Source organism: Myripristis murdjan, chromosome 18, assembly GCF_902150065.1.
Source record: "Myripristis murdjan chromosome 18, fMyrMur1.1, whole genome shotgun sequence".
In the NCBI taxonomy this organism is placed as follows: domain Eukaryota; kingdom Metazoa; phylum Chordata; class Actinopteri; order Holocentriformes; family Holocentridae; genus Myripristis; species Myripristis murdjan.
The window spans coordinates 13,985,879-14,009,214 of NC_043997.1; the positions used below are offsets into that span (position 1 = coordinate 13,985,879).

The 23,336-nt window shown below is 43.9% G+C and overlaps 1 protein-coding gene across 2 annotated transcripts in view; it reads left to right on the forward strand.

Moving 5' to 3' along the window:
- pcdh7b (protocadherin 7b) overlaps positions 1–18,129 on the forward strand; it is a 130,950-nt gene extending 112,821 nt beyond the window's left edge. For both annotated transcript variants that reach the window (XM_030076069.1, XM_030076070.1), the window contains exon 3: positions 13,923–18,129. In XM_030076069.1, coding sequence (XP_029931929.1) covers positions 13,923–14,395 — 473 coding nt within the window. In that variant the 3' untranslated portion in view covers positions 14,396–18,129. The remainder of the gene's footprint in view (positions 1–13,922) is intronic.
- The last annotated feature ends 5,207 nt before the right edge of the window (positions 18,130–23,336 follow it).

Sequence of the window (23,336 nt, forward strand, 5' to 3'; positions counted from 1 at the left end):
AAATGTGATATGTCCTGCAACAATTGGTTCTGTAATGTGCTTCTGGCCTTAGTCCTTGAGGTGCCGTCATAAAAGTCATTCCTGTTACTTTTTATTGTTCAGCAGACAGCAAATATGGGATTGAAAGCTGATAGCAGACATCACAGAATCCGCAAACACTTCCATCATGGGTTAGACCGTCGGTGTCATGTGTCTTTCCTTCCCTTTCACTTCCCTTGGATGAAAATGAGTCTGGCCTTTGGGCTTTACTGCCCTGATCTGCAGTCCAGGCTGCTCCTCTCCCTCTGGTAATTGATATTTGAAGACATCGGTGAGACAAAAACAGTTTGAGTTCTGACGCTCATGAAAGACCCATCAGCTCCGTCGCCAATCAATGTGAATAAATATTTCCCACAACCCAGCAGCATTAGAATCAAGGACAGGAAAAAAGGCAGACGCAGGAAAGAGGAAAAATCAATTGGTCGAGAGCTCTGCTAAAAAGAGAGGAGGGGTAGAAGGGGGGGAAATAGGCCCATCAAGCCGCTGGAATAATGAAGCATGTTTTTTCTGTGAAGCTTCAAAGGCAGAGCAGAGGAGATACGGTGAAGTTATGCTATGCATTCTGTGGCATCTTGTGTGAGGAATGTCAAATTAGCTTGACATAAGAACGTCCTATGAACCAGAAATAAAATACAGAATGCTGAAGTGAACACAGGGCTTTAGAATTCATTAATTATTAACGTACCATCTGCAAAATGTCTCTTATGGTATGTCTGCCTTACTTTGAGGGAGCTCATGCTCTGTCAGACTCACAAATTGTTACCAGTCAAAGAAGCCTAATCAGACCAGAAAACACTAGACATATTGTCTTATGTGTGGATGTGTGGTTTTCAACCCAAGTATGGCTCAGGGACTTATGAAAAACTATACATTTCCACCACATGCTTAATTTCCCACACCAAGTCTAATCATCCACTCCACTGAAATGCATTGACAGCAGCTGCAATGCTATTATGGCACTGATGATCTATCCCATCATTTTTCAGTGAGCACAAATAAAGAGAGAGGCTGAGTGTTCAGAATCCCCAGCTTTTGCCCACCTCCCCCCAGCCTCTCCCACCCCACCCGTGATGTGGAACTCCTCTCTGTCTGTCTGTCTCTCTCCCTCACTCTTGTTATTTTGATATGGGATCCATTTGGTTTAAATTGACTCATTTTGTCAGTGGGAATCGGAGCAGGGAAACTGAAGAGGGAGAGACGGGCAAGGCTGCTGCTGCTTTGATCCCTCCGACAGGCAGCGTGAAAAGTGCATTTCATAAAGGATGTTCGCCTCTGATGAGCCCGCCAGAGTGAAAAATTGGGCCCCTGGTGCTTTAAATAATACACTGTGTATGGCTCCAGCCGTGGCGCTGTAGCTCTATATTGCTAAACTGGCCTGTTAAGAAGGGTGTGTGTAGTGGATTGAAAGAGGGACAGCGAATCACACAGTTGGTGTATGTGTGTGTGTGTGTGTGTGTGTGTGTGTTTGTGAGGGGAGACTTCTCAAGTCATCAGTCCACAGCGGCTTTCTCTTCCCATCATGCTCCTTTTTTCCCTTCATCTTTCTGATGTGTGTAAATGTGTTAGCAAAATGCTAATGGGGGACTTGCTTTCAAGTGTCCACTTGCATTCAAGTCAAGATTTTAAGCTGCAAGGATGGGAAGCGATTTTTGAGTGATGACTGAGAAGCGCCTTGTCGACTCCCTCTGGCATTTGTTGCTGGAAACAGAATCATGCACTGATGAATGTTTAAGATGTGGTGTGCCACTGTCGCTGACATTCTTCATGCTGGTGAGGCAAGGCAAGGGGGGGAAGAAAAATGTGAAAAAATTCGGAGGGGGGTCTTGTGCTTCTTCGCTCAGCATAATTTGACCCAACATGCTAAACCTCTTAGGGATGGTGATTGGAGATGGGTAGTGCACACATAAATACGGAGCTTGTGGATTTGGATGTGTGCAATACGAGCTGCCCACCTTATCAAAAGCACTAGCTGGAGGTACTATACGTAAAGCTTGAGTGACAGTGCTCAGTGTACACATGCATTGTCATTTGTTCACATAGCTGATATCAAAAACTGAACATTCATGGACATACGAGTACAGAAAAGGCGCCCACACATGCATACTGGCGCAGAGAATGTACAGAAATATAATGCGCAGACATATGCATAGATCAGAAATTGTACAAGCTGCAGATGGTCCCCCTTACATCACCAATAAATCTCCCCAGCAGATTCCTTTCCTCCTTGCTCTCATGGGTCCCGAAAGAAGCGTCAGAAAAAAAATCTGGAGTTGAATCTCAAATCGAAGGTAGAAAGTGAACATGAAAGGTTACAGCGTGGTCCCTTGGGGTGCCCCCTTGCTATTCTGCAGCAGGTCCAATATGCTGTTCCAGAGAGAGAGTCTGTAATTCAGGAAACCACGGCATTGTCAGCTCGAATTGTTCTGAGCTTCTCCATGTGCAGGAGGAGCTCGATCGGGTTCAAAGCACTCGAGAAACTAAAGAAGTCCTTTCTCGCCATCTATCCAGGCCACGGTAGGAAATAAGCTCTGCGCAGTAGGTGTATGATGTCATTTCCCTCACCTATGTGGGCCTGTCATGGAAATTGGATGGGAGTCCTTTGAGAGGACATGTCTCTCGAAGGCCTTCATTAGCTGAGAGGTTAGTGCCACTGGCACCTAGTCATTGAGGACACTGGAGCATTCCTTCTCAGGCACTGGAACAATGCAAAAGGGCTTTTTTTTCCCACAGACATAACGACAGGTTGAAGAGGCGCCGGAGAAACTGCTGGCTGGCTGGCACATGCTTTGAAGCACCTTGAGGCTGATGCCATCAGGACCCTGTGCCCTGTGCACAGCCAACTGTGGCAGTCTTGTTTTCATTCCCCTCCCAGTAGGTGTTCTTTCTATCCTTAATTCACCTCCGCAGTTCCCTCTGGACAGAGTTAACCCCCGCCCCTACTCCCGTCCTAAGCCCCGAAAGCCCCCTTCTTCCTATTGTAGAGGGATTTAATGTCCTTTGTAATCCAGGGTTTGTTGTAGTAGTAGAGGACTGCAACAGACATCCACAACTTGGCACCACCTTGAAGCCATAGCTCTACAAGGTTTTACAAGACTCCTACATATTTTGGTCCCGTATTGCAAAGGGAGCCGGGATTGGCTTTAGTTTTCATATTGTAATGTCGACTTTACATGAACAATTGTGCTGCGTGTCACCAAGAAAAAGCTATCATCAGTGTTCAAATCCTCCTGCAAAATCAAGCTTAATGGAATGGTCCTGTCAGGCCAAATAGGCACCTTTAATCTTCATCACCATCAACAACAATGCGGAGCTGTCATGTTGCCCTAGCCCGGGTTGAAGTGAGACATGAGATGTGTTTTCTGAACTTTTAGAAATGCAGAAAACAAATCCCTCTGGAAACTATGGGCCCTGGATAATTTGCCTTTTCTGCCCTGGAGTGGAGCTCGCTGTGCCTGTTTGTGAGCCTACACACTTGTCTGAAAGCCTGTCCCTCGGGGTGAGCATAATTACCCCCACCACATTTCCACCACTAGCCTTCCATTAAGGTCATGACTCACCATGCCCAGCTCGCTCTCGCCTAGCACGTGCTAGCAGCTGAGAGCTAATTGCCACACTCCGGATGACAACCATGGTAACTGGTGGGTGTTAGTTAACTGCATCATAAGCTAACCAGCTGCTGCTAACTGCTTATCACAAGTGGACCCCGCATTTTAGACATCAGGTGCTGAGAGAGGATGATTTTGCATGCGTGTAGCGGGGAAAACTTTCCGGCATTATGGAGTTTGTTGGGTGTCCATCATCTCATTTGAAATTATAAAATCACAGTGCATGAATACAACATGAGTTGTGCTATGTAGGTCATATTGAATTTGTCTGGTAAGCAGAACACAATGAAATTCTGATGCAAATTTGCTCCCAGTGTTATGAGTGCCTTTGCCAAGTGGTATAATATTTCTTGTTAAAGCTTCATATTTCACAAGCTGCTTAGGGCTTTACATGTGCTCCACATGAAGCATATTTTGTAGGCTAGCCGTTGCGTTCACTTTGAATATATCTGCTGAGGATTCAAAGCCACAGTCGCTGTCGTATTTTCCAAATTACCCCGAGTCATCCTCGTATCTGCGGCCCTCAGACGACGGACAGTGTTCTCGCTTTTCTCCCCTATGTAGGCCTATGCCCATACAGCCCCACTGATTTAGATGTGTTCTCTTATTATTACGATCGGTAAAGAACACACATCAGGGAGGCTTTTTTTTTTTTTTTTTTTTTTTTTTTTCATTTTAGGAAGGATTTAATTGAAATTGTATTTTGACAAATAACCATTTAATGGTGTAAAACAGGCCATTGTGTGAGCGCGCCTGGGAGTGTGCGATAAGAGCAACAGTAGAAGAGAAGCAATGAGACTTCCTTTACTAAAGACTGGAGAGAGAGAGGGAGAGAGTATCAGAGAGAGAGAGAGAGGGAGAGAGAGAGAATCTAGAGGAATAATAAACAACGGAAAAACACATTTTTTTTAAAAACAGATTTAACCCCTCACTTGCACAGTCACAGTAGCTCAGTAAGCCCTACCATTTTCTACACACCCGCCACCCTTTCATCCTTATTCTGTGTTTGTCTTATCAAATGCTCCTGTGTGCCTGTCTTCTTTGCTGTGAATGCCGAGCCTCGTGTTAACACACACACACACACACACACACACGCACACACTGCATGGTTAATGTAGGTTTGCTACAGTGTGAAGGCTGCGGTGTCTGTGTGGTGTGAAAAAGAGCTGAGGCTGCCATATTGTTTTATCGGCTGCTAGCAGTGTTGCATGTGTGCACCATGGCAGAGCAGCTAATGCTAATCCTTACAGGGGGGCTGCTACAGCGTTCTCTTAAAAAAAAAAAAAAAAAAAAAAAAACTCACCGGTGCTGCACCGAAAGAAAACACACAGCTCGGTGCATTCATTCATTCACTTCTTTCTTTCTTTATTCATTCAAACGTGTAGCACTGTCAAACGTGAAGGAGGAGCAGAAATGTGCACAAAAGGTTAGACTGCAGACGAATCGCAGGTACAGTGTTGACGGTGGTGATGCCAAAGAAACAGATGATGATGGTTTTAATGAGGGGCGATTATAGTGAAGGACTGTTGTTATTATGGTGATGGTGATGGTGATGATGATGATGATGGCAGCGTATTTATTAAGAATGATCCTTCGGGGGTCATATTTCAAGCCTGGGGATTTTATGGATTTCCTGTGCCAGAACAACAATCTACCGTCGAGAACTATTTTTTGGAAGTAGGTGTTGTTTTGGTAGTCCTGTGTGGCAGCGAGCCAAGTCCATCATTCTTATTAGCAGAGTGGATGAGTCACTCTGTGCTCCTCTCCTCTCGCATCCTCCTGCTGTTGTTCCACTCGTAGACGAGGTTAGAGGCCAGGAGTGCTCTAAGGACAGGGTCTGTGGTAGTGTGTGTGTGTGTGAGTGTGTGAGAAAGAGAGAGAGAGAGAGAGGGAAGGCGAGTGATATGCTTCCAGTAAATATGACAGACCACCTGCTGAAATACTTTGTGTTTGAGAAGTGTGTGTGTGTGTGTGTGTGTGTGTGTCGCCCGAGCTTATGCATGCAAGATGAACGGAGCAGCACGACGCACAGGGTCACTGTATTTATGGGGTTTTACGCTCAACCTGCATACTGATTATTCAGATGGACAGAGGAGAGAGGAGGCATGCTGCTGCTGCTGCTAATGTGTGTGTCTTCGCGTGAGTATGTGTGCGAGTTGCAAGAGTGTGAGCCACATTGGATAATTGGCTGTGAGATCGTCACCAGAATGAAATTATGCTAGTTAATCTCTCCTCAATTAATCACCTCAGGAGCAGTCCCCAGTACACTCATTATTTCAGAAACAGTATTAGCCCGGCTGAAAGAGAAACGCAGCTCCATACCATGGAGCCATAATGCCGACCTGTCATGTTATTGTAGCTTTAGCTTCGTTAGCACACCCCGGCGGTAAAGCCATGAGGAGGAGGAAAAGTGAGGAGGTGTTGCCAGCCATTTACTCCTCTCCTCAGATGCAGCCTGGCTATCACTCCTGGATGGCCTCGTGTAGTTTTTTATGCTGAATGTTTGCTCCACACAGAGGTTGGGCATCTTTTAAAAAAAAAAAAAACAGGAAAAAGGAGGTGACAGCTCATTACAAAACACCGGCAGGGCTCTGTATTTTTTCCCCTCACTCATCCTTCCTTTTTTTTTTTTTTTTTTTGTTGTTGTCTCGCACCTCTCGAAGCATGGTGAGGCCTCCAGATTATTCCCTTAGTCGTCCTTGCCTGGCGGTAAGCCCTCCGAGAGGCTCTGAAGGCAGAGAATGGATCACCTGCTGCCACTTTCAATGGTGTCCTTCAGCCCGGGCCTGAGCAGCACCGGGGAAGGAGAAAAGGCTCCTGCTGTACGGGGGGACTCGGTGCCGGTGACCCCGCGGGCCACGCCGGGGTCAGGGAGGTGATGCTGTCCAACCAGGATTATAAAAAAGTTAAATAAATAAATAAATAAAATACAGCTCCGGAAATAAATCGCCATTTATATGCTTCTCGAAAAACTCACTTTTCAGCTGTTTCTGTTTTGCCGTCGACTCCTGGATTATGGATTTGAATGCAGTCTCGCAATATTCCCACTGTTTTTGTTTTGCTCATCTTCTAATTCTTCACGGTGGGAATAGCCTCTTTTTCTTTTTCTTTTTTTTTTACGCGAGAAGTTCTTCAGAAGGGTAAAAACCATCACAAGTCAGTACATTTGGAGGCGTTTATTAGTTCTCAATGTCATATCAGACGTGTAGGTGAGTAGCTACGCCGTATCTGATTCATCTGCACAAAGACGTTTGTATTTTTGACTAGGAATCTTAAAACACAGCAGTGATGTACGAGCTTTCCTACTCTATAAGGATAATCACTGTCAATCAGTTTTTTTTAGTGTATAATGTAGTAAAAAAAAGAGGGATGGAGAGTGAAACCACTCAAACTGGACTCCTGCTTGCAAGCTCCTAAACTTCAGCCGCATGTTTGAGGTTGGGATTTCACATTCTCCTCGTGACCCGGCCTCACTTTACACCGTGCCGCCAGCCAAAAATAATAATAAAAATAAAAAGTCCCCCACCGGTCTTGATGCTAATGCCATCAATTAATGCTGTTGCTGGCAGAGCGCACCATGACTTGCGTTTTCCAAAGGTCATCGCTCCCCAGGACTCCCCTTTTGTTCTCTTCTCCCCCCCCTCCCCGCCCCCCCTCTCTCTCCTCCATCCCTCCTTAATTGTCTGGCAAACATCTCAGCGAGCGAAAGACAAATATCCCTTTTTCCTGTGGATATTGTTCTGTCTGAACTCGCCGTCACGGTGTTAATAATTTAGCACCTCTTTTTCTCTCTGTTCCTTTCTCTCCGGAACACTTCCTCCCTCACCTTATTTTCTCCTCTCAGCTTTTCTCTTCCTCTATTCACTTTCTCTCTCTCTCTCTCGTTTCCTTCCTTCCATTCCCCACAGCCACCTCTCGCTGTGTGTGTGCGTGTGTGTGTGTGTGTGTGTGTGTGTGTCTGCCCGTCCGTCTTTGATGCTGAGGACCTCTCAGCTGCGAGGCGATGCCACAAGGGCCCTGCAGAGCGAGACAGCCAAACGGAGAGAGACTCACTCTCACACCATAATTAGTCGGCAGCCCAAGTTTCACCTAATTAAATGGGACCCTATTAGGGGCGAGAATGAGCAGAAAGGGGAGGGGTGGGTGTGTATGGGGGGGGGTAACGAAGACGCAACTCTCCCTCTCCCTCTCGTGGTGTTGTTCATTTCTCTCGGTTTGCTATCCGTCCGTCCGTCCATCTCTCGGCCTGTCTTTATATCACTTTCCCTTTGTCTCCCTCCTCCCCTCCCTGCCTCTCTTTCTCCCGCTCTCCTTGTATTTTCTCATGAAGGCCTTAGTATTTCCGACAGCTGGTTTTTCAGGATAAATATTTCATTTTCCCCCCATCAGCCGCACGGAGTAATCTGTATGACACCCGGCGATGTAGACTGTCATCTTCACGCTGATTGCTCCGCTGCGTGAAATAGATCTGTCCGCACAGGGAGGCCTTTGATGAGGGGTGCAAGGCAATCACACGCCCATTTCCAAGCTAGTCTCGGCCGTTCCCCTTCACACATACACACACACACTCACACACTCACACACAGGCGCCCTCTTATGAATCTCAGCCCCCGAAAAACTTTCTTCTCCCTCGCCGCGGAGAACAAGAGACACACGATAAGCAATTTTAAAAGATACCGGCTTCAAATTGGAAGCATGTGAGGCGCCTCTAAACGGACGGGTGTGAATGACATTTGGAGAGGGACGTTTTGGGGGATTTTCGCAGGCTCCTTAATGGGGGGGGGGGGGTGACGCGAGCACGGTCAGATTGAATAATTAGCAGAGAGGTGAGCGGGGCCTCGAGTCTCTCTGGACACAGGACTTCATTGTATGGAGGAAGAGGCGGCTAAAGTGGGAGCTAAAATAGTCTAAAACAATGTCCTCGGCTGATTAGTTAATGTGTGTGTGTGTGTGCGGGCGCGTGAATATACAGGCATGTCATCTGCACAAGGGAAAAAAAAAACTTCATCTTAACTCATACTCTGTTAAAATCTGCTAAAATCTGCCAGTGGGATGAAATAATCTACCTTGCTTCCCATATTTTCTTGAATCATTTTCTTGATCCTAGTGGTCTAATCTGCCTTATTCTGCCTAAATTTACAGGCTACTTATCCTGAAACAAGAGAAACTGCATTCAAACAAGTGGGATTGTTCAATTCCAGTGTATCACATCATGTTATCAGTAAATATCTAAAAGGATGCACTGATAAAACTCAGTTTTTATCTTCATTGCACATCTGCCATCCATGCTCGCAACATCATTTCTTTGACTTATATTTTCTCCTCTGGCGCTCCTCTCTTTGTTCCCTTCTTTCCTCTCTCTCTCTCTCTTCTTCTATCTCTCTGCCTTTTTCATCACCTTTCCCTCTCCCTCCTGTCTTCACTCCTCTCCTCCATTGCTCTCTTTGGCAGTGTGTTTGGCCTGTGACGGCCCAGAGGCAGCCATGCTGTCTGCTCCACTCAATCTGCTGTTTCACTTCTCCCAGGCCCCTGACCCTGCTGTACTCAGCACACACTCCTCCTTTCTCTCCCTCTCTCTCCGTCGCTCCCTCCCTCTCCGCTCCAGTCCTGTCTTCACTCTCTCCCTCATGCCCTCGCTCTCTCTCTACTCTGACCCCTATCTGCTGTCCAGCCAACTGCATTGTCTGTCAAAAACACGGCGCAGTGGCTAGCGGTGCTCTTTCTCTCTCCCTCTCTCTCTCTCTCCATACACACCAACGCGTGCAGGCAAATCGTCTCGTTTCCTCTTTCCCGCTCGGTCTCTCTCTCTTTTTCTTTTTTTTTTTTTTTTTTTCTGCCCTCCCTCCCTCCTGCACCCTGCCTCAGCTGTTTGGGTTGAATCTGCCAGCTGGAAAAGAGAGGGCAAAAGGTCAGAGAGCTTCAGTCTGCATGGCAGTGGTTTGTAGCGCAAGCGAAGAGAAAAAGAGAAAGAAGGGACAATGCAGCTGAAAAAGGACGTTTATGGCATTGAAGGAAGGCAGACTGGCAATTGGAGTGTATTTGGTTAAGCGTGCACAAACACTCAGGAATCAAAGCTCAAGTGCCACACACACACATGCACACACAAAATTATACTTTCCCACACGAGCTAGAAATCATGCATACAAGTAAACGTGGTTGGGAACCGGCTTGCAGGCAGAAGGACGGGCAGTGTAACCCTATGTTTTCCTGCACCGCCACATCTTAGTGACCACTAAAGGCACCATATCGAATTGCTATTGTGCCACAGCAGTGGAGGTTCTTTGAATTATCCCACTGTGTAAGCTAGTCAGCTGATAGGGCGGTCGACTAAAGCCAGCTAAGAAAAGCCACGGCTCAGCCAGCGCGCCCGCTGGCCCACTTTCAGCGCGCCTGCCTGCCTCCGAATGCGTGCGGACACATGCACTTACACAAAGAGAGTGCTGCATCTTCACTTTAAACTGCTTTTACATGCACGCACGAGTAACATAGGCTGAGCAGCAACGCGCAGATGCACACGCGCACACACACACACACACACACACACACACACACACACACAAAGATGCGCAGTGTGAGGCAGAAATGTCTCCAGGCGGAGACGTACAGTAGCATGTCAGCGGGCGGTTGTCACTTCAGCAGCACGGGACTTTTGTCCGCATGTAATTATATCCCAGGGAAAAGCGGCCGCTCTTCCGCTCTGCCCGCTGCCCCTCTAACCCGCCTGCCAATCACGGCCTCAACCCGCCACTCCCACCCCTCGCTCAGTCTTCCGGAAGCTTCTTTTGAGGCAGCGGAGAAGAGGGGTCAGTAGCAGATGTGGGCATTATGTGCAGGCCGGCCTCCGCTCGGCTGAAAGCGCGGCAGAGATACTGTGGCCCCCCACTCTGTGCCACTGTTTCCTGCTCCGTACCCGCAACTACAAGGCCGGTGCCCCAGGGAGGAAACCTGGGCTGGACGGGCTCCTTGTTCATCCTTTTTTTTTTTTTTTTTTTTCTTTTTTTTTCTTTTTTTTCCCCCCCTCCGAAGCAAAGTGACCCACTTGTATTGTGTTGTGTGGCGGTTGAAAGTGCAAGCTCGCGGGATGTTTGTGAATATGTAACAAAAGCCTGCTACTGTGTTGTGCATGTGCTCCGAGGGCTTTTCTTTGAAGATATTTTCTACGTCCTGAATTCTGAATTGGGTCTCCAAACGGCCCGTGGATATGTACTGAGGCAATGCTGGATCCCTGCTCCGTACGAGCCACAAATTACAGTGCATCCGTCTTCAGCATTATGACACTATTATATAACACTTTCACACTGTTATATTATAATACCTTTGTTCTTGTAATGCGTAAGACTGAGGTGGTGACTTAAATGGCTGGGGTTCTGCCCTTCTCATGACATTTAAGAAAAAAGAACCTTAGAAAACATCAAGTGTTTATCACAACAAAGCACACCGCACCGTATTAAAGTTTAAATCCGAGACTCTAATTGGAGTTTATTTGACAGTGAGAAGAGTCGAATGTCGTGTCGCTTGCAAGTCATATCTGACGAAATCCTGTCATTCAGCATTCAGCTCAAAATTAACCTACAGCTTTGCAAACGACGGCTCCAAACACGCAGGTTAAATTGCCAGTCTTGGTGCGAGCATGCCTGTATATCCAAAGCTAAGGGATAGTGTGATTTAAGGGACTTTAAAGCAGATTTGTTGATAGACAACCCTTAGGGGGAAGTGACACTTTTGAAACGAGAGCACAGAAGAAAAATGGAGAAGGCATTTTCTCTTTGATATAGCAGTCTAAGTCATTAGCGCTGTGGGAAACGTCTTCATTTTTAGCAAGCCTGCAGAGGCAATGGACCATGCAGCTAGGAAATAATCAGCCTCCTTTCGGCGCACACAACACACACACACACACACACAGCACTGACTAACTACCTCGCCGGCTCCCCCGTTCAGGGCAGTGGAGATGCTGAAGGTTGGCTGAATCCCCAAGAGAGCCGGGGGAAGCAAGAGGTCCTCCCTCCTGACTTTTTACCAGTTTGTCTGAGTGCAATCGGGGTGAGGAGGCAATTGGATGAGCTTTCAGTAGCAAGGCACCAGGGCCTCGGGAGAGCCGCTGTGCATTATGGGTAGCAGCGAAGGCCTGATGGCTCAATTGTAGGTGTGAATGCGCAAGCCAATCAGTACCTGGTATCCGCTTGTCTCTTTGATGTCTGTGTTCATCAACCTGGGCCAGAGACAAGGAGACGCTGGATGTCTCCTCTCGTCTTGCCTCGTGCCATACATTTCCCAGCCATTCCACTCACCTCCGCTGGCATGTCGACTATTTACCGTTGCCATTTTGTCTTATTTATTGAGCATTTCATCAAACAGGAGGAACTGTAGCATTGTTTGGACTCACTAATGAGAAAAAAGTTCGCTGATGCATCTATTGAGTGGCAGTAGCTCCCGGTGGCATCGGCTACGTATCGACTGTGCGACGTAATGATCGGCGGATGCTCTACTAGGTGATTTGTGACATTAAAACGAATTCCAATAGGTGTTTAGTAGATATAGGATTCCCAACAGCATAGGAATGGCACTCTTGAAGTAATATTGAGGGTTTTTGCTGGAAGTAATTCAAACCGAAACAAGCAAATCGTTTCAGGCTGAACACTCCAATCAGTAGATTTACGACCGCCTCTCATCCTATGTTCCCTATCTCTTCTTTCTTTTCTGTCCTTGTCTCAGCTGCATTATGTCCTTAGTCATGCGTCTGCTCTGCATAAATTTGCACATTTTTGGTGTTGCTGTCAACATGTCTTTTAGTTACAGTTTCAAGGTTCCTCATACAGTATATATTTTTTGCATAAGTACGCACAATGCAAAGCACAAAGAGTGATTTCTGTTCTATTCTTCTTTTACAGGAGAAAAAGAGCATTAAAAGTAAGCCATGGTCCAAACTCTTATTTTATTTCTTTGTTTATTTTTTGATTATTCTCTAAAGGCAAAGGCAGCATGCTTAGCTTGGTTTGCACTCACCCTTGCTCTTGCTTGTTTTTTTGGTTTTCCATACTTCGCATCAGGCCATGAATAAATTTACACCTGACATAGCATCTTGGTAACATTGGCACTGTTATTAATTCTGGCACTGTGTAACTTCTAGCATAGGATTTGGTCAGGGCTGCGGGAATAGGCCCATTTCTTCTAAGTTTTTTTTTTGTCTAATATTGAGCCAGTTAATCTACTTTGGTTTGTTGTACTTGTGATAAAAGTTATCTTTTACATATCGCACCGGAATTAAACCTCTGTAGTGTCTGACAGTAGTCGCTGACAGTAGGGATATCTGTCAAACCTGTTGTCCTGGGGTAGCATTGTAAGCACATAATTTGCTTTTCAGAATAATACAGTACACGTAGTTAATCTGAGGCCTGCGCCCGGCTAGGTAATTGCTTAAGACCCCTATTAGTGGATTTAAGAGGATATCAGGGCGCTTGAGCCACGCAAAGCTATTAAGCTACTTAGATCAGACTGTGATTGCCGTCTGTCAATCACCCGATAAGAAAATAGGATGTTGTTGTGCTCCCATCTCACAGACATGCTCACCCGTGTTTAAGTGCACACATTTGCCTCACTCAGACACACACAGAGCAGGCCTAATTGCACATCTTAGATTTTAGATCAGGGGAAACTCAAAACACAAATTGACCTCTTCCCTACTCTCTCCATTGCTCCCCCCCCTCCCCTCCCCTCTCCTCCCTTCCCTTCCAGCACAAACACATTTTGAAGCATGACATTATTTCAACTCTGATTCACGCCACTGTTTTTAGTTTGAGGCTGTTGTCGTAGCCAGTGGAGTCTTCTTTTCATTGTTGTTTTCTGTTACTGTTTTTGTCATGTGGTATGGGTTCTGCATGAAGGCAAAGGCAATTTTATCAGTCCAATCTATAGCATTCACTAGTGATAAAATTCAAAACTTGTACATCTATTACAATAGGTGCCTGGGTAACCATGGTGACCAATCTTCATTGTTATGTATTTTTTTTTTCTATTTTTTTCCCATCAAATGATCAAACATTCAGATGCGATGATGACCTCGTTAAGGAGGAAAAAAAATAGACTCATGCATCTAATGGGGGAATTCATAATAGCCGATCTCATGCAACACATACCACACCAAATAACAAGTGTCAGGAAATTATTTTAGTCAAAGATGTTAGTTTTCTATTTGTTCTTTCATTGTCTCACTTTGGAGAAGCAAACACTGTCATTTACTGGAGCTTTTTCTTTCTCTCCGCTCTATTCTGTTCCCTCTAGACTCCCGGCCCTTGCCTGACGTAGCCATGACCGGCAAATGCACTCGGGAATGCGACGAGTACGGCCACTCGGACTCCTGCTGGATGCCTGTGCGCACGTCGCCCGAGCGGCGGCCATCCAAGTCAACCACCACCCCCCAACAACCAAAGCTTTCCACCTTCATGAGCGGCAACGGCAGTGGCAGCAGCAGCGCCGAGCAGCCCGGCAGCCAAGAGACCCTCGCCATGGCCACCATGGCCAATGGAGATCCCACCGCTGCTCACATGATGGGCGACCGCAATCGCAATCTGCTCAACAAGAAGATGGCCTCCTCCTCCTCCTCTTATGAGGCCTTCGGCTCGCCCTCCTACGGTTCGCCTGGGGCCGGGGAGGAGGCGCTGGGCCACCCCACCGAGGAGATCCCCCTGGCCCCTACTGGGGAGTACAAGCCCACCTCCTGTGGTACGCTCACACGGCGGGAGGTGTACCTGTGAGCTGGGTGGGCTGAATACACCTGCTGCGCCACAATACACGGCATTATAATACAACAACAATAACCGTAGTTGCTTACCCACCATCATGACAGCTCTAGAAGCGTTTACCCACCTTTGGTCTGAGCAAGACGGGACTAAACTTTCTCCAAAGACTTTGACAACAGCTCTTTAGCGAAAAACCTAAGTGGATATAAAAACAGGACCATTTTCAGAGTGCTAATTCTGGCCATAACCTGGAAAGAAAAGAGGAGGAGGAGGAAGAGTTGAGGGTACTGATGGGACTTGGGATCAGGCTGTTCTGGTGGCGAGTCGGGCTCTTGGGACATGTTCTGCTGCCTGACAGTCAATCTGTACAATAATCAACTCATTTTCCATATACATGCATGCATAACCCCGTCCCCAATTAAGCCCTTATCCCCCCAAGGAAACTCCTTTCAGAAGACACTGTACAAAGAGACCTTTTTTTTTTCTTTTTCTGTTCATTTTTTTCTAGAATCAAAGCTGTACATGTGGACTAGTTTGACTTCAAAGTGTGTCCGGTTATGCCTTTTCTTTTTTAGCTTAGTGCAACACTCTTGCCATGATGTGCCGTGGCTGCAACAATATATCGGACGTAATCACGGTCTCGATCAAACTGACCTATCCATGGATCCTGTCATCTCGACTGTGTGTGCAGAAAGTTGTTCAATAGGAGACCAAAACCCGACCATATTCAAGACTTACGGAGGAACTGCATCTCAATATGGTCGGGAAAGACTAAGCTTTAAACATTCTGCCTGGAAAGCGAGACCCGTCTCAGTCATCTCACTCAAGGGAGATTCTTGGACTGAAAGGCGAGCCAGTGGAATTTGCTGTAACATGTTGGTTCACACTCCGGTGACGTAATACGATGAACATATAATGACTGATTCTAACTTACCAGTGTGTATACTCTACGCAAGTGAAAAGTCATCCATTGTACATAACGCATTGGACCACAGAAACAAACATGCTTATTGCTCTCATTCACTTTTGTCTTTATCTTTCTCAGTCTTCTCATTCTTTGTCTTGATTGGCGAGTTTGAGACCAAAACTCCAAAACGAAATGCAAGTTCTTAGAGCCATGATCTGTCACCACACTGCTTGGAAAAAAGCATTAGGTACGTGTGCACGTGGTTGCGCATACTTGGATCACCGCGCATTGCAGATGCCCGGTGGGATGCTACTGTTTATCTCAAGTTGTAATGCTTATCCTGGTTTCTCTTGCACACTCACCAATACACACAAACATGCACACACACACTCACAAGTACACACACACAGGCAGAAAAACAGATTTATTTGATTGTGGCTAGTGGCACTGTGGTAGTGAAGGACTGAAAATCCTGGGTAAGCACAGTGTGTGACGTGCCGAGATTAAAATTATCGCGGTGCAGTTGAAATTTGTATGTGTGTATGGGCCAGATATGCAGTATATAGTATGTGTGTATGGGCCATATTTATACAGCATGGATGTACACCAACAGTAGGTTTAGGAGGGCGTAAACATGGCCAAGCTGGTCCCAACACAGCTGCAATGACAGCTTTTTACTGTTAATACCTTTTTGTTGTGTGATAGACTGAGCAATAAATATCATATTGTACATGTGACCAATAAGCATCAACTACTTTTTCACTTCTTCTCAAGCCTTCAAGATGACATTAACCCACAAACAGCTATCCAAGAAACCTTTTAGCATCGGTAGATGTTGCATTCCATGGTACATGGTTAAAGGCATTTTTGAGCACGAATGTAAGAATCAGCTCAACGGAGAACAATCAAAACCAACGTTTGGATGTGCAGGAAGTTTGGAACAGTCTCAGAAAATGGTGTCAAAGTGAAACCAAAGCTTCAGAAACAAATGGCTTCAAGCCATGGATGAAGCGTTCCCCCTATTACAGAAATATACCACACAAAAATAGCTTTTTTTGGGAGAATCTTGCTTTAAGTATGCATTACAGTATGTGGGAATTTATAGTGAAGAACTGAGGTTTAACTATACGAATGTGATGTGTCAACATGACATGCATTACATCTTCAGAGCTGACAGTCAACACACGCAGACACACTGTCAATGTTGAGATATTGTGCCTCCCTATCTACAGCGAGTTTTCATTTTCACAGCTACAGAGGCGCAAAATCTCATGACCGTAAAGAAGCAAAAGAATATCAGATGCAATGGAAAAATTTTTTTGTATGTTAGCAAAACCCCTTTGGTTTGGCTGGAGCTGCTTTTTCTGCAGTCCAGCAGTCTGTAGTCTGTAAGTACTACTCGTTGTTCGAAAGAAAGTGCTCCTATACTTATCAACTGTATACATAAATATGTACTTTTTATTGCACGTTTAATGGGAACTTACTTCACTTACTGAGAAGGAAGAAGAAAAAAAAACTGTAAAAGAAAATGTACAAAAAAATGTTATCCCTGTAAACATGGAAATCCACCTTGTTGCTTGCTTTTGTTATACCTAAACAAACATTAGCCATGTAGTACGACTTAGTAGATCAGTTAAGAGCATACCGTTGATCATTTCTTTTGTTTATTTTTTTTTTTCTACTCATATTTTGTTCCTTATTTTTTTGGTCATTTTCTATTCAATTTGGTCATGGTCTCTTCTTTCACCAGCCAAATCCAAATCATACGTTTCATTTACATCCAACTTAACCTATACCGTAAAATTTACTCATTTTTATCTGCATGGTTTTTTTTTTTCCCCATCTTGTAATTTACTTTTTAAACCCGTACATCGATTTGTTATACAATAATAGTCCAAACCGTGGAAATGATCATGACAATGTATTATGTGTTTTACTTTTTTTCTTTATCTGGTGCCACTTTGTATATTTAGAGTGCTTCTGTAAAAAAGAAAAACATACAAAAAAAAAAAAAAAAAAAAAAAAATAGAGTGAATGCAAAATATGCAATTGTGCCTTTTTATACCTATTGGTATGATTAAATGTTGGTTTGGAATGGTGCATAACAAATTATGCTGACATGCTTACAGAAGTAGACAGGGTGGCATTACAGAACAAAAATGAGACGCATCCCGGGATTTGCATATCGGACATGAAGTCCCGAGATGTCGAAGGCTTCTTGAAGGATGACCAGTCAAATGTCAACAAGCCTGGGAGTAAACGGTGATTCGTGTGGGTTCAATTAGATCGCTGAAATATTCACTGCTAGCATAGTGCATTACCGAATGAGTGCATTCAAAAGTTGCTTATTGGTGGTAAAAAAAAAAAAAATAATAATAATGATATAATGTGTGTTTTTTTTTTTTTTTTTCACTGTGCCGCACTCATGTACATGTGTGACATCAGAGGTCAGGCAACCTTGTTTGTGCATGAATCAAACTCCGGTACTGAACATGGGAGTGTGGAAAGACGGAGGGGGGGAAAAAAAAGCGCTTGGAGACATTTGACTGCTCAGAGCTGAGGGAGCCTACAGATAAAAATGCTAATGTGATGGTTAACCAGGAAGAGTGGAAGTGGAAAAAAAGCTGCAAGGGAGAGAGGCTGACAGAACACACACCTCGGGATGTGCAGAGCGGCTCTCAAACACACACATGCACACTCCTACAGTATATGCATATCATGTTGTTGGCCTACATATGAGCATGGTATGATGCTTGCAATGATATTACAAGGCAGTGCGGTGAATCTGCACAATATCAGCTACTGTGAGAGACAGAATTTGTCATTTTATTAGAGAGAGAGAGAGAGAAAGTGTTAGAGAGAGGCAAATGTAACACTGAATAATTCCTGAGCAGCGCTACACTCAGTGATGGTATATATTTTTTGAATGTTCACCAAGGTCAAGACAAAAGCAGACGGCAATCTGTTGCTATGTTATCAGGGTGTTAGCAGTTGACAGACACGATCAAGTGCATAACACCCACCATGAAATTGTCTGAAACCTGTTGCTGCCTGGGGTGTGCGTTCAGGTCTGCGCTCTCCTATATTCGTATAGCATTCACAGTGTGTAATGAGATTTGTAATATTAACCATAAACTATTTGTCCTGCGACTTGGATGTTGATATAGAAATTGAGGAACAAGTTTATCATCGTTTAATATGAGTCACTATGCACGCAGCTTAGCTGAACATGGCAAAATGTATTGAACGCAAGTCCACTTCTATTTATGAGATATTTTACATAATTTAATTTGCTTTTGTACAGGTTTGTGTAAATAAATTGCTTGTCATTTTTGTCTCTGCAGAAATTAAAATATAACATGGTAAAACTAAAGTGGTTGCCCCCTGTCTGTTCCAGCGGCTTTCTTGGTTGTCTGGGTTTTTGTTTATATTTCATCAACAAAAACTGTTCGTTCACCATATGGGGCCATTTATCACATTTTCATTTACATGCACATCAATACGCTAACCTTAACGCCATAACGCTCTCATTAAAACGGGGATGTAAACAACTTTAATTATGTTGCTTTGATTAAGGTCACTGTTGGAGAGCTCTAGCAAGATGAAGATGAGAGGTTGTCCAGGAATGAGTCAGATTATTGGACAGGGTTAGCTCCCACGTGTGTGCACCAAAACATGACTCCGCTCAGGGTCCAATCACCGTGTTTAGCTTTGTTTACACGGAGCCTTTATGCCTCATGAGGCTCGGCGATGAAGAACATGCTGGAAAATTACACCACAACAACTTGAAATGCTGGGAAAGGTGGTCGAGTGGAGGTGTGGAGTGATGCAGCATCATCTATTCAGTATATTATGATTATGGTAACTTCCACTGCAGAGTATGTGGTATAGTGAAGTACTGCACCAATGTGGACAAATCATATGCTGGAATATGGAGGTAAACCACTTCATAGGCTCTTATTTGTAGCCGCAATAATCAAAATTGTCAAGGGTTGATTTTAAATGAGTACAGTTTAGATTCACTTGATGACAAAATATATGGAATGAGCATTTAATTTGATAGTTGAGACTACATGGTTCTCATTTTCCTCCCTATCTGTTGACCAATAGTGTGAAAAATCCATGTTGCTGTTTTTTTTATATTGTGTCTAAAATGCTCCTCATTTTTATGACATAAAATATTTCAGCTGTTAGTTTTCATCCTATCACTTTTGCTTACAAAAACCAAAGGGAAGTGTCACCTATATAATATGGCAATGTCGTGTTTTGAATTGTATTATTTTACACACACACACACACACACACACACACACACCATATGAAGCAGAACAGTGAAAGCCTTGGCTGCTCTTGAACACAATATTTTTTTTTTTCCAAGCAATGCAAGCTGGGAATTTTACCCTCAGAACAGATTGCTTAACCAAGGCATCGACAGTAAAGTGGCATATTGTAGCTGCGGCTCCAACACCATGCCTCACCGAACAAAACCCCAATAGCTTTAAAGGCACAGTTCACCCAAAACATACACGTGTGTCCATCCAGAGAGTTTCTGTGTGATGCCCCTTTGCTCCAGCACACTGAGGCTGAATGGGTATTCATGTGTGGAGCTCAAACTGCCAAAAACATAGATTGAAAAAGTCAACAACGACACAGACACCTGACATACTCCACAGCTCTTACTGGCAGCAAGTTTTGTTGGGAACTATTTGCCGCTGAGGAACACCGCCTCAAATTTGCAGTCCCTGATGGCGGATGGGATACAGTGGTTTTTGGGTGAACTGTTCCTTTAAAGTCTCAATCTTCTCCATCACTCGATCGCCACGATCACAGAAAGTGGAACTTGGGCCTTTCGTGCCGTCATGTCCAACGTGCACATGCATGTGTGAGAGAGCATCTTGTGTGTTTTGGTGTTAAAACACGTTTGAGTGTGTGCGTCAGTGTGTGTGTGTGTGTGTGTGTGTGTGTGTGTCCTATCTTGCCTATATGTCTGGGTGATGTATGAGGCGATTACAGGCCAGGTAATTAGAGATCCATTCCACTCCATTCCCTACGCTCTGATTAACAGCCCGCCGTAGCCTCTCCTACACCCCTAAACCGCTAATGGCGTCTTAATAGAAAACTACAATGCACCGTAAAATTACATCTTCCAAGTTCAATAATTTGGAGAAAGTTTTGCTCTCAACTCCCATAGAGATATCACAAGGCCCGAGTAAGAGACATATGGCATTGTTGTTATAACACGCTGCAAATTATTAACTGTAGATAAACACTGTTTTCAACCGAGCCGGGAAGTTTTTGTTTGTGCACAGTTTTGATTGATTTCAAATGTGTGACTGTTTTTTTTCCCCTTTCCCTCCTTTTCTCTTTTTTCCCCTTTTGCGTCTTTGTCTTCAAAAGCCGCCGCTTCTAAGAAATACTAGGTTTGAATTATGTTGATATGCAAATGGTCTAACTCATTTTCTTGTCCTCTCTGAAGCATTCTGAATTGCCTGCCATGGAATAATCAGCGGGAAATATTAATTTTTCTGTTGAGAGTGGGAAATTAAGACAAATTAGAATGAATTTGAATGTAATTAATGTTTAGGCAATGCATACCAATGAATTGTTGTGTAAATTTTTTTTTTTTTTTTTTTTGAATTAAACAGTGGCTGAATATTATGAATACCATAAATAAGATGAAGAGGCATTGTGCAAAAATTACGAGTTGCATTGATATTACTTATGTAAACCCAGAGGCAATTTATCATGCACTGTTGTGCCCATCATGGGTCTTGCAGCCTCTAATATTAATATAAATTTTTGTGTGCAGGAGTCATCATCCGCGGCCAATAATGTCCAAATTAATGTGTCCAATTAAGAAAAACAGTGAATAATAGCTATGCTTTATAGTTAAACAAAAATAAAAAATACAGTCCAAATATTGCACTACATTGATTTAGTCGAAAAATCTTCACCCACCAGGTGAAGGTTACTTTTATTATTCACACAAAATTATTAAAAAAGCTTACAAAATTAACAAAAACGGTGCAGGAGATTTTGAATCAACCCAGCAGGGCTCATTAAAATAACCTCCCTTAAAAATAAGTAGTTACTAGACCTGAGTGAGTGCAACAAGTAAAATGTGATACTGTCTAATCAATAAAAGTGACAGTGGAGGAGAGGAACACAGCAAAAAAAAAAAAAAAAAAAAAAAAAAAAAAGGAGAGTAAAATACATAAAGTGCTGCGCTAATAAGATTTCTCTTGAACATCATTTCAGATGAACTGTTTTTCATGGGGTCTGGTGGACGTGGCACCAGGCCTTGAAATTAAATTAAAATCTGTCTTTGAGTGGTTGTAAAGAAGGCTGAGTAAAGGTTGTTAGATGTTACAGTAGTAGTAGTAGTAGCAAAAGAAGCAGTAGTTTGGTTAGTGTTTAGATCAAAGAGAATTCAAGAGCAGGAAAAATGTGCACCTCGGGTCAAAATGATTGAGAGACGATGTGGACCTTGTGTGCAAAGCTAATTCGAGCTGTTCATACCGTGGGCATAACTCAGTGACGGACGATGTTAAATACATTTCATGCATTGTTATTAGGAAAAGCATTGCCTATTTGCCTTTTATACATGACACAGATGGTAGCCATACTTGTTGTAGAATCCCCAAAACCAGTGATGACACATGAATACAAAAAACATGCACACACATAGGTAATGTATTAAAAGAGGAAAGATATTTAGAGGTCAGATATTTATTGGAAGTTTTTGCTGGCAGTTTGTGAAAAGGCTATTATGAGGAGAGAGTACAAGGTGGACGGCTGAAAATTGTGAGTGAAATATACAATATACTGTTAACTCATATAATAAGAGCTCAAGAGGAACGATGCTGAGAGAAACGGGAGAAGTGGACGATGTTTACATGTCAACGGGAAAATATGAAAATGAATCATTGAATATGTCACAGGAATAAGTACATCTTGTGGAGACTGGGTAATCCAGATCTCTCCCCACTCACTTTTATTTTCTCTCGTCTCTTGCTTTGTGTTGTTATTTTTTATGCGTATAGGATCTTTCTGTAATGGGAAAGTAATAGAAAAATAAAGTCTTAAAAAAAACAAAAAAAACACATACAATCAGGAAGCACCTAATAATAGTACCATATTTCATCACACAGTGAATTAGGCTTTTGAAATGAGGCTTTGATGTACTTATTTATCTGAAAACAACAAGCATCTCAAAGCACAGAGCACAGAGCTGAGCAGGTGGATCAGGTCCGGACCATCATGAACCACAGACCTCTGGTTCTACTGGTCTCTCAGTCTGGACTCCTTGGCCTTGTTAAGACTGCCAGCCCAAATCCGTTTTTTGTCCTATCCAGATCGTATCCAGACTTATTTTAGACAGTCTGGACAGCAAAAAAACAAACAAAGAAACAAAAAAAAACCCACATAGAATGCGACTTCTGCAAATCAGATCCAAACCACATCAGGATGTGGTTTGAAATGCAATTCCAATCGGATTTCTACAGATGCATCTCAGTCTAGTCATCTAGACACAACAAAATTGGAGATGTGTTTTGCACCTCTCAGAGTACCATCTCCAATTTCGTTGTCTAGATGCAATGATAATAAAGGCTTCTATTCTGTTCTATTCTATTCTACTCTGGACGCTGTGGACTCTCAAACAGGATTTCAAAGTGTCTGTCACGTCATTTGCAAGACGACACACAGTGACGTTCAAAGTGACGAATGTGCATGATAGCGGATGCTGTTACCATGGATACACTAATTAGTATCAGGCTCCTCTGTCGCTGAATTTGTCTAATGAGAGACGTTCTGCATTGCAATTTGACAGCATGACTGTTTGGAGGGCGAGACGATGGATCTTCATCTCTCATGCCTCCATGTTGGTAAACTGAGTTTGCAGCGTCTAGAAACTGACGCCGAAGTCGTTACCACAGCAACCCGTGGAGATACGATGGTGATGTCTGGACCACACAAATCTGAGCTGATCACTTGCAAATAACAGTGTGGACAGTCGGTCTTAAAGATCTGATTTGAGAAACAAATCCG